General features: G+C 31.9%; 1 protein-coding gene across 3 annotated transcripts in view; it reads left to right on the top strand.

The window, feature by feature from the left end:
* The window catches only part of LOC116849622, a 15,844-nt gene extending 5,742 nt beyond the window's left edge, over nucleotides 1-10,102 (top strand). Inside the window, exons 1-3 of one of the 3 annotated variants that reach the window (XM_032826949.1) lie at nucleotides 2,032-2,602; nucleotides 9,134-9,143; nucleotides 9,690-10,102. In XM_032826949.1, the coding sequence (XP_032682840.1) occupies nucleotides 2,147-2,602; nucleotides 9,134-9,143; nucleotides 9,690-9,976 (753 nt within the window). In that variant the 5' untranslated portion in view covers nucleotides 2,032-2,146 and the 3' untranslated portion in view covers nucleotides 9,977-10,102. Of the gene's footprint in view, nucleotides 1-2,031; nucleotides 2,603-9,133 lie in introns of those variants that run through there. The other 2 variants (XM_032826950.1, XM_032826947.1) reach the window with 2 other exon arrangements.
* The last annotated feature ends 3,041 nt before the right edge of the window (nucleotides 10,103-13,143 follow it).

The raw sequence follows: 13,143 nt of genomic DNA on the forward strand, positions 1-13,143 counted from the left end.
ATCATGTTTGGATTATTAAAAATTGTCTTGAAACGTGTTAAAATCTAATATATATATTCTTGCACATTTTATTTGCGTAATAAATACAGAACGTTAAAATTTATGAGCGTTGCAACGCGATCATACAATTTTTTAACAGTACATGCTATCTTTAATTTAATTGCAAATACTGTGATCCAATATTTACTGATAACGTCTAGGTTACGGGGAAACAATCGAAGTTTGTACCTTGCGATATGAAAGCTCCATAAGAAAGTATTTGCTCAAACAATCAGTCGATGGATCCGTTCAGTGTTACAAAAATGCGATATTGATGTTTCTGTTTTCTCGTCTCATTCGACGCGACATGCGTCATTCTCTGCAGCTTTCGCTAGTAGTCTCGACTTTGAATCGATTCGGAAAGCTGCGGGTTGATCAGCTGGCTCTACAATTTTTGCTAAATTTTATAAGCGCCCGATATCCCAAAATTTTTCTTTCGCCAGGGCGGTAGTTAAATAGAGTTAAGTTTTTTTACTTCCTACAAATTTCTTTTTCCGTTTATAGTGTACTTTTTCTTTTCATACGTATGTATTTAGTTACATTTGCGCTTAATCGTTTCTTTTGTTCTATGTCCCGACAGTTGTGATAGAATAAATACGTATTTTCACAATATTCCTAGAACACAGATGTTTACACACAACTTACAAGAAAACTCGAGAGTTACCTGCGCTCTAAAAAATTACATATTGTAATCTCCTCGAACAAGGCTCTTCATATAATTTCGATCGAACTTCACTTACGGGTTAAGTTCGTTTGATTTTCAATAAACTAAGAATGCGCAATTGGAGAGCGAGGGCTGGAGTGGTGAAGAAGCTTCTCTGAGGCCAAGGTCTTTTTGAAGACTGTAGCGTCATAAATAAATAGATAGTTTTTCCTTATGATTTTTTTCCGTAAAGGTACACACATTCAGTAACAAAAGCAGAACAGAACATGTCTGTTGTAAAATGTTTTATGTTCATCTGTAGACATTGTACTTGTTACTGTTTTTACTTGAAGAGTACTGATAATAATAAATGAAAACTCTACCTCAATAGAAAGCAGTAAAAATGGCATTTTAATGTAATTTTACTATGGAAGAAACAGTTTAAATATATGGTTTTTGAAAATACGGCGCATATATATACCTCTTAGTAAATATAAATAAATTATTCGAACAATATGTACATAAGAATTGCCTTGATACATGTCTTCCTTCATAATCATTGGTCTACCTTCTGTGTATATAATTTACGTAATTACTAGAGAAACTTAAGAATATAATATTTAAGAAAGTTGAAATATTATAATATCTGCAATATCGCAAAACCATTACCTAATTTTTTAATAACATATGTTAGATTTTCTTCGGATGCAGAAATATTGCAAAAGTTAAGGCACAAGTACCATGCGAGTTGTTACAAAAAGAAAATGTTGGTTTAAAAGGTCTAGTCTTTATCAACTAATTAACAAGTTAAATATATAAAAGAATTACATTTAATAGTTAATTTCTAGTGGATTATGATTGATCGGAATCGTAACTGAAATTATATACCCACAAAAATATACAGAACATTGGAAATAGCGATAAAAGAAATATACTTTACGATATTACGATATTACTGGTTATTAGGATTTTTTGTTCGCATTAATTTCGAGAATGAGATTATAAAATTTTATGTTCTATTGTGGGGCGTCATGCATTTGGCCTATATAAAATGTATCTATATCCATATCCATATTAAGCTAGTTTAGAACTGTAATTTATTAATTACATATACTTATCAATTTTTACGGTATTATATATTTTTTTTTTCCATAATACACAAGTTACAATTAATAAAAATTTATAAGGTTTCCATGCGCGCCTAGTACAATGCGCGCAACATTCTATTCAATAACGGTTATTCGTATTTCGTTACAATTTCAAATACCCAAATCAGTTTGTTAATATTAACTAGCGAACCAGAGGACTTCTTAATGTCGCCTCTACAGTAGTCTGCTATAGATCTGAATTGTGAACATCTCAGTTATAAATCTGTTGTGGACAGACAACTATATTATTTCTATTACAAGAAGCAACACACTTCATTTCTAAATTGATATCATACGTCGAACAAAATATCCCACCATGAGTAATTTTTCTAAAGTAATCGATGTGAACGAATTCGGTCCACATATTAATATTAATAATTATAATAGCTTCTTTCACGAAAACATTTGCCACGTCTGCAAGAAAGTAAACAATGGATCTTTTATATCATGTAATCTGTGCGATATGATCTCTTATTGCACTCCTGAACACAGCCTGATGCATCGTCCACAACATATGCAGATTTGTGAATATATAATCCGAGTTTTACGAGAGAATAAAATACGCCGAGACTGTGCTTTAAGTTTATTTAAATGGATTCAGTTAAGACAACAATTTCTAAGCTCAATTAAAAAATGGATTCCACGTAAGCTAAAGCTATATGAAGAACAAATGATTCTTTTTGCAAAATCATGCTCTATTTGTCATAGACAGATTAATTTGGAACATTGCCAAACGTGTTATTCGGACTATTATTGCAGTGAGCATATACAGGTATTTCAAGATTTACATGAGCCAAAATGCCAACTTTTTATGTTGTATATCAACATTAATATCGGAGCTTTTATATGCAAATTAACTGTGATAAAATTTATTCAACTTCGAGAAGAATTTATTAATGACATGAATGCATTTATTACAAAATATGCGAGATCTGCCGCACGAAGCACCAGAATAGCTGCAATGAATTCTAAATATTTCTACTGTGATTATGTATCAGGACCGTTAACATTCTATAATGGAATGAAGAATGCTGGTTTAGTAGAACCACTTATTTCATCCTTATTTGTGACGGTTGAATTTAAATACGTTATTCACGTGGTAGCACTAAATGTCTTAGAAAGGGAATATATAAATGCTTGGGAAATCCTTTTACATCTCTTACGTAATATAAAGAACCTAACAATTGTACTAGTAGGACCAAATTTTGAGCAGGATCATTATGACATAGAACTTTGTTGTATCTGCAAGAAGAGGAATATAGTGCTTCATGTTGAAATTTATAATAAATTTTACCATATGTATGTCGCCGGACCGTCTTTTAAACGACCAAATGTAATTATAGTATTTCAAGCAGATTTTAATAATGAGTGGACATATTTCATCGCGGAGCATATTTTTATCACGGATTAGACACTGTCCGTTGATTTTAACTACCACATCAGCAGAAAAAGCAGAACAGAACGTGTCTATTTTAAAACAAATTTTAAGTTCGCACTTACAACCTCTCCATAGTGCTAAAAATCCTTTTACATCTTGGAGACCATGGAGAGATTTGGAGACTGATTATGTATACTTTCGTAATAATTATGTAACTGTCTATCGTAACACATTAATTTTATGAAGGACATACTAAACGATTTTGATCATTTATATAAGATTTTAGCATTACGTTGATAACATTACTGTATATAATATAAAAGAGGTGTTGTTTATACAAACGAATTATGAATATTTTTAATAAAAGGCACTTTTCATTGTACTCGCGATATTTTTATTTAATAGTCACTAATAGTAATAAACAAATATATTAGATACATAGGAACATTTTAAAATATTACGTTTAATTTAATTGCGAAAATAAAAATATTATTTTAAAAATATGATACAAATATTACAGTAAAAACAATACATATTTGGATTATTAAAAATTGTCTTATAACGTGTTAAATTCTATTGTATATTCTTGCACATTTTATTTACGTAATAAATAAGAAAAGTTAAAATCTATGAGCGTTGCAACGATCACACAATGCTTTAACAATACATGCTACCTTTAATTAAGAATTAATATTTTGATGTGGACATATCAGAGCAACAATGTTTTATGAATTGTAAAGGAAAAAGGTGGGCTTACTATAAATTAAAATTTAAAAGCCTAATAAATTTTACATTCACCGTTAGTATGCGATTCAACATAATAGATAGATAATATTTAATGGAATATAGTTTATTATCTCTTATATTTAAACAAGTACAGAGAAAAGTATAAAATAGATACATAAATATGTTATATGGAAAATTGAGTATAATCGTAAATAATACCTCTTTCGACATTATATTGGTTATTACAGTTTCTCTAACTGAACTGCAAAATAATAAAATTTTAGATTAAATTTTAAACATGTTTTACTTAGCGTATAAAAGTCTCCTTTAATGGTAACTATATAAAGTTAACTCAGAGAGTTTTAATATAACATAATTCACAATATTTAATATAATACATGTTTTTTCATATAGTATTGCGCTTTACTTAGAATGCGTAATTGGGTACAATTTGTACAAATATTTATCAGTAAGACATACATAAAACAAAAATAATTCAAACTCTCACTTTCTCAATATTATTAACAATAGTTTCAAAACTTTCAACTTTCTCCTCTTCGTTGTGTGTTATTCTCGTTTTGCTATTTACATGTGATAAAAACTTATAAATATACGAGCTTATTTGCGATATTCTATTTAGTTTAACGGTTATATATATTCGTGGAGTATTACATCTTCAAATACAATACCGTTTGTATAATAATCGTGGCAGAAAAGAAGATTTGTACCATTTTAGTATTGTCTTGCGATCGTTTGTTACAAATCTGAAAAATGAACAAGAATATTTGTTAAGCAGTTATATCTCTATACTCAATTCAAATGTTATTAAATACTTTACTGAATTCAGATGTTTGTATTTAAGTGTATTATTCACATAGTAACACTAAATGCCTTAGAAAAGGAATATTTAAAAGCTTGGGAAATCCACTTACATCTCTTATGTTACATAAAGTATCTAACATTTGTATTAGTAGGATCAAATTTTGAACAGGGTCATTATAAGGATATAAAGATATGTGCTAAATGCATAGGCAGGAATTCAGTGATTCATATAGAAATTTACCATAATACATTTTACCATATGTATGTAGCCGGTCCGTCATTTAAACAACCATATGTAGATATGGAATTTCAAGCAGATTTTACTAATGAGTGGACATGTTTGCGGAGCATAATTTTATCACGGCTTATACACTGTCTGTGGATTTTAACTAACATATTGGCACAAAAACCATTTAAGTCAAAAGTGGACTAACGGATTCTAGTCTATTTCCAGTTTTTAAATAATTGCAAAATATTTAAATAATTTTTAATTTTTTAAATAAGTACAATTTTTTATTTTAACAATAAAATGTTTTCAATATATTCTTTGAAAAATTTTTCATTAAGACTCTTCAGTCACTGTGGCTCTGTTGGATTGATGATGTCAAAAATGAAAAATTCCTTGTCCATAATTCCAACAAACCGCTAAATAAAAGGTATATCATTAAAATGATGCTTGCAATTTGTTCTACATACTTATAAAATGCTCTGGATACAATTTTTTTTACCGAAATAACTAATATATAACCGCCAAATAAATATAACAAATCGCCTCGTTTTATAGAATGTCAGCTGTGTAATTTTGTTATAATACGACCGAATAACTCCTTCTTACGTATTAAATATCATAACAAGCGTAGTATCCGGAGCATTTTTATACTTCTATAACTGTATCACATGTAATGTACATACATTCATGTACACTTACGAAAAAATGTGATAAGAAAATTACTGAGAACAGTAGTATTTTTGTCGATTAGCGAAAATACTACTATTTTAACAATTGAAAACTTATATTAAACTTATTTATTAAATTAACGAATAGGTTGCTATAGTTTTCCAATAGTGTTATAATACGTATACAGTTGTCTTCCAATATTTTTCAATAGTGCTTCAACAGTTTTCCTATATTATTCTCAGTAGTTTTTTCTTGATAAAAACACTCCAGAGACATGATAAAACATTCGGGCATGACAACAGCAATGATACTACATAAGATTATCGCTAGCATCTGGAAGTGCAAAAGGGAGTTGCCAGATGACTAGACCATAGGAATCATCCACCTCGTACCAAAGAAGAGGGACATTACAATCTGTAAGGATTACAGAGCATTAACCCTTTTAAACAGCGCCTATGAAGTGATCACACACATAATTCGTAAAAAACTAAGAAAGATCTACGAGGAAAGAATATTGGGTGAACACCAATGCGATTTTAGAGAAAGTAAGTCAACGGTGGACCAATTCTTCATCATGAAACATCTCCTCGAAAAATTCTGGAAGCACAACATCACGACTTACCACCTGTTTATTGACTTCAAGATGGCCTTTGACAGTTTAGAAGGAAGTGCAATATGGAAAGCTTTAATTAAATTAAAAATAACAATTGAATTGGTAAGGTTGTGCATGGCGATGACGGAGATCGCGAAAGGAAGAGTCAAAGTTAAAAGTAAAATCTCAGAAATTATATAGATAGAGAAAGGGATCAAACATGGTGAAGGGCTAGCGCCATTACTGTTTAACCTCGTGCTGGAAGCAGTAATACGGAGAGGAAAGATCAAGGAATCAGCCACATTAATAAACCAGAGCTCACAGATTCTTCGTTACGCGGACAACCTTGACATTGCGGAACGCAGCGTTATGGCAGTGGGAGAAAGATTTGAGGCAATTGAGAGAGAGGCAAACAGAGTGGGCCTAGTTATTAATGCGGAGAAGACGAAATTCATGATAATTACTGGAATCAGACAGCCCAAAGAACGATAGGACCATGGTTAGAGATCGGTAATTACAGATTTGAAGTAGTGAACCAGTTCACGTACCTCGAGTCAGTCCTAACCTCGGACAACTATGAAACATCGGAAATCAAAAGAAGATTAGGGATTGCCAACAAAACTTATTTTAGAGTACTACGGCTATTAAGATCGAAGGATTTGTCGAGAGTCACTAATATAAAAATTTACAAAACATTGATAAGACCAACTATCACATACCGTTCAGAAGCATGGATCCTAAAACAGGAGATGCTAAATGCCTGAAACCCTTCGGTAGAAAGATTCTAAGGAGAATTCTAGGCGCAAGAAAACTAGAGAAAAACAAGTACAGAAGAAGGAAGAACATAGAGCTGTACCAATTCTACAAAGACTTAGATATACTCACATGTATCAAAATCAGTAGGTTGAGATAGCTGGGACATGTTAGCATGATGAAGAAAAACAACCCATGTAGGACGGTCTTCGAAAACTCCACAGAAGGCAAAAGACCGAGGCGAAGACACCGATGGTGGTGCGCAGTGATGGAGGATATTAATACATTAGGAATACACCATTGGAGAGCGAGGGCTGTAGACAGGGTGGAGTGGAGCAAGCTTCTCTCTGAGGCCAAGGTCTTTTGGAAGACTGTAACGCCGCAGAAAAATTAATAGTTTTTTCTTACGGTTTTCATCCGTAAGTGTACACATATTCAGTAATAAAAGCAGAATATGTCAGTTATAGACAGTTATAGTCAGTTTAGACAGGACATGTCTGTTGTAAAATATGTTTTATGTTGTGAAATATGTTTTATGTTCATCTGTAGACATTGTTACTGCTTTTACTTGAAGAGTACTGATAATAATAAATGAAAACTCTACCTCAATAGAAAGCAGTAAAAATGGCATTTTAATGTAATTTTACTATGGAAGAAACAGTTTAAATATATGGTTTTTGAAAGTACGGCGCATATATATACCTCAGTAAATATAAACAAAATATTCCAATAATATGTACATAAGAATTGCCTTGATACATGTCTTCCTTCAAAATCCTTGCTCCATCTTTCGTGTACATAATTTACATAATTACTAGAAAAAGTTAAAAATATAATATTTAAGAAAGTTGAGATGATAATATTTGCAATGTCGCAAAACAATCATATAATATTTTAATATTATATGTTAGATTTCCTTTATATGCGGAAATATAGTAAAAGTTAAGGCACAGATAATATGCGAGTTGTTACAAAAAGAAAAAAGTTAGTTTAAAAGGTTTTTCTCAACTAATTTACAAGTTAAATATATTAAAGAAGTACATTTAATAATTAATATCTAGTGGATTATCATTGATCAGAATCCTAACTGAAAGCATATACCTGCAAAAATATATAGAATATTGGAAATAGCGATAAAAGAAATATACTTTACGATATTACGATATTATATTTGTTATTAGGATTTTCTGTTCGCATTAATTTCGAGAATCATATTATAAAGTTTTGTGTTCTATTGTGGGGCGTCATGCATTTGGCTTATATAAAATATATCTATGTCGATATCCATATTAAGCCAGTTTAGAGCTATAATTTATTTTTATTAATTAACTTAACATATATATCAATTTTTACGGTATTATATATATTTTTTTTTTCATGATACACAAGTTACATGTAATAACAATTTATAAGTATCCCATGCGCGCTATGTACAACATTCTATTCAATAACAGTTATTCGTATTTCGTTACATTTTCAAATACCCAAAACAGTTTGTCAATATTAACTAGCGAAACAGAGGACTTCTTAATGCCGTTTCTACAGTCGTCTATATAGCTCTGAATTGTGAACTGCTCAGTTATAAATCTGCTGTAGACAGACAACTACATTATTTCTATTACAAGAAGTTACACACTTCATTTTTAAATTGATATCATACGTCAAACAAAATATTCCACCATGAGTTATTTTTCTAAAGTAATTGATGTGAACGATATCCGAATCCGTTCACATATTAATAATTATAATAGCTTCTTTCACGAAAACATTTGCCACGTCTGCAAGAAAGTAAACAATGGATATTTTATATCATGTGATCTGTGCGATATGATCTCTTATTGCACTCTTGAACACAGACTGATGCATCGTCCACAACATGTACAGATTTGTGAATATATAATCCGATTTTTACGAGAGAATAAAATACGCCGAGACTGCTTTAAGTTTAACTAATTGGATCACGTTAAGACAACAATTTCTAAGCACAATTAAAAAATGGATTCCACGTAAGCTAAAGCTGTATGAAGAACAAATGATTCTTTTTGCAAAATCATGCTCTATTTGTCATAGACAGATTAATTTGGAACATTGCAAAACGTGTTATTCGGACTATTATTGCAGTGAGCATATACAGGAATTTCAAGGTTTGCATAAGCCAAAATGCCAACATTTTACATTGTATATCAACATTAATATCGGAGCTTTTTTATGCGAATTCACTGAGTCAAAATTCACTAATATTATTTATCAAAGAAAACCTTTTAGTGACATGAATACATTTATTGGATCATATGTGAATCTTCGCGCATCAGTTGACATAGCTGCAATGAATTCTAAATATTTCTACTGTGATTATATATCAGGACCGTTAACATTCTTTCATGGAATAATGAATTTTGGTTTATATTCACTAAAAAGATTTGAAACTAAATATGTTATACACATGGTAGCACTAAATGTTTTAGAAAGAGAATATTTAAATGCTTGGGAAATCCTTTTACATCTCTTATCTCCCATAAAGGATCTAACAATTGTACTAGTAGGGCCAAATTTTGAGCAGGATCATTATGACATAGAACTTTGTGTTTCTTGCAAGGACAGGAATGCAGTGATTCATGTTGAAATTTATAATACATTTTACCATATGTATGTAGCCGGTCCGTCCTTTAAAATACCAAATGTTATTATAGAATTGCAAGCAGATTTTAATAATGAGTGGACATGTTCGCGGAGCATATTTTTATCAGGGATTAGACACTGTCCGTTGATTTTAACTACCACATCGGCAAAAAAAGCAGAACAGAACGTGTCTATTTTAAAACAAATTATAGGTTCGTATATACAACCTCTCTATAGTGCTCAAAATCCTTTAAGATCTTGGAGGCCATGGAGGGATTTGGAGACTGGTTCTGTATATTTTCGTAATCATTATGTAACTGTCTATCGTAACACACTTCTTTTATCGAGTCCTTACTAAACAATTTGAAATATTTGTATACGATTTTAGTATTACGTTGATAACATTACTGAATATAATATAAAATATGTATTGTTTGTACAAGCGAATTATGAATATTTTTAATAAAAGGCACTTTTCATTGTACTTGCGATGTTTTTTATTTAATAGTTACTGGTATTAATAAACGTATATATTAGATACATAGAAACTTCTTAAAATTGTACGTTTATTTTGAGTAGGAAAATAACAACATAAAAATATAATTTTAAAAATAGGATGCAAATATTACAGTAAAAAATGCATATATGGATTATTAAAAATTGTATTGAAACGTGTTCAAATCTAGTGTATATTCTTGCACATTTTATAACTGTCAGTAAACTGCAAAATGCTTTAAAATAAATTAAGTAACTTTAAAAAACTTCAATAGATTTTCTTAAAGGAATACTGTCTGTGTAATGATCGTGGCAGATAAGAAGACTTGTACCACTTTAGTATTATCTTGCAATCGTTTTTTACAGATCTAAAAAGTGAACAGGAATTTTTGTTAAGCAGTTATATTTCTATACTCAATTCAAATTTTATTAAATACTCAATTCAAATGTTTGCATTTAAATGTATTATTCACATGATAGCACTAAATGTCTTAGAAAGGGAAGATTTAAATGCTTGGGAAATCCTCTTAAATCTTTTACGTCACATAAGGGACCTAACAATTGTACTAGTAGGACCAAATTTTGAGCAGGATTATTATGATATAAAGCATTGCGTTAAATGCAAAGCCAGGAATTCAGTTATTCATGTTGAAATTTACAATATATTTTATCATATGTATGTGGCCGATCCATCTTTTAAACAACCAGATATAATTATGGAATTTCAAGCAGATTTTAGTAATGAGTGGACATGTTCGCGGAGTATACTTTTACACAGATTAGACACTGTCTGTTGGTTTTAACTAGTACAAAAACTGGCACAAAAACGATTGAATCCTCGTCCCTCGATGTCCTCCGCTTCTTTAGTTTTGGTGGCCGACAAGGGAAGCCGAGGGGCATAAATTTAGGGACGCGAGACCCTCCGAATCTGCTCCGCCCGCAAAGTTCGCTTCCAATATTTGTCCTAAAGACTTTCACAAACATAAATACGCCGGGACGCGATAACCGATAATGTTCGCGAAAAGCCGTTCGCGACACGATACGCAAGAAACATTCACCAAGTCGGTACGGTTTTACTTGGGACGGGCGCCTCCGAGGCTGCCACGTCACAAGTCAAAAGTGGACTAACGGATTTTAGTGTATTTGCAGTTTTTAAATAACTGCACAATATTTAAATAATTTTTAAATAATTGCACAATTTTTTATTTTAATAGAAAATTTTCAATATCTTCTTGGAAAAATTTTTCTTTAAGGCTCATCAGTCACTGCGGTCCTATTGAATTGATGACGTCAAAAACGAAAAATCCCTTGTCCATAATCCTACGAACCGTTAAATAAAAAGGTATATCGTTAAAGTGATGCATGCAATTTGTTCTACATACTTATAAAATGCTCCGGATACATTTTTTTTTTACCGAAATAACTAATATATAACCGCTAAATGAATGTAACAAATCGCCTCATTTTGACAGAAATTCAGTTTGTGTAATTTTGTACCAAATATGATCGAATAACTCCTTTTACATATTAAATATCTCAATATGCGTAGTACCCGGAGCATTTTCACATTTCTACTGCATCACATGTAATGCGCACTCATGTACACTTACGAAAAAATATGATAAGAAAACTACAAACTGTAAGAATTACAGAGCATTAACCCTTTTAAACACCGCCTGTTAAATGATCACACACATAATCCGTGAAAAACTAGGAAAGGTTTATGAGGAAATATTGGATGAATACTTATGCGGTTGTAGACCAACGGTGAACCAACTCTTCATTATGAGACACTTCCTCGAAAAATTCTGGGAACACAACATCACGACTTACCACCTATTTATCGACTTCCAGACGGCCTTTGACAGTTTAGACGGAAATGCAATATGGAAAGTTTTAATTGAATTAAAAATACCAAATGAATTGGTAAGGGTGTGCATGGCGATGACGGAAACCGCGAAAGGAGGAGTCAAAGTTAATGGTAAAATCTCAGAAAACATACAAATAGAGAAAGGGATCAAACATGGCGACGGGCTAGCACCACTATTGTTCAACCTCGTGCTGGAAGCAGTAATAAGGAGAGGAAACATCAAGGGATCAACCACATTAATAAACCAGAGCTCACAGATTCTTCGTTACGCGGAAAAACTTGACATTTCGGGACGCAGCGTTAGGGTAGTAAGGAAAAGCTTTGAGGCAGTTGAGAAAGAGGCAAGGAGAGTGGGCCTAGTCATTAATGCGGAGAAGACGAAATTCATGATAGTTACTAGAAATCACACAGCTTAAAAAGATAGGACCATGATTAGAAATCGGTAATTACAGATTTGAGGTGGTGAACCAGTTCATGTACCTTGTGTCAGTCCTAACCTTAGACAACTATGAGACATCGGAAATCAAAGAAAGATTATCGATTACTAACAAAATCTATTTTGGAGTAGCAAGGCTATTAAGATCTAAGAGCCACTAAAATAAGAATTTTCAAAACACTGATAAGATCAACCATCACATACGGTTCAGAAGGATGGATCCTAAAAACAGGAGATGTTAAATTCTTGGAAAGCTTTGAAAGGAAGATTGTAAGAAAAATTCTAAGCGCAAGAAAACTAGAGAAAAACGAAAAGAAGGAAGAACGTAGAGCTGTACCAATTCTACGGAGACTTAGATATAGTCACATACATCAAAAGGTACAGTAGGTTGAGATGGCTGGGATATGTCAGCAAGATGAAGGAAAACAACCCATGTAGGACGGTTTCCGAAAGCTCCACAGAAACCAAAAGACCGAGGGGAAAATTCCAATGGTTGTGTGCAGTGATGGAGGATATCAATAAACTAGGAATGCGCAATTGGAGAGCGAGGGCTGTAGACAGGGTGGAGTAGAGAAAGCTTCTTTCTGAGGCCAAGATCCTTTTGAGGACTGTAACGCCGTAGATAAATAGATAGTTTTTTCTTATGGTTTTTTTCTGTGAGGATACACACATTCAGTAATAAAAACAGAACAGAACATGTCTGTTGTAAAATATGTTTTATGTT

Source organism: Odontomachus brunneus, unplaced genomic scaffold, assembly GCF_010583005.1.
Source record: "Odontomachus brunneus isolate Ranch 3 - 2012 unplaced genomic scaffold, Obru_v1 Obru_scaffold_121, whole genome shotgun sequence".
Classification (NCBI taxonomy): Eukaryota; Metazoa; Arthropoda; class Insecta; order Hymenoptera; family Formicidae; genus Odontomachus; species Odontomachus brunneus.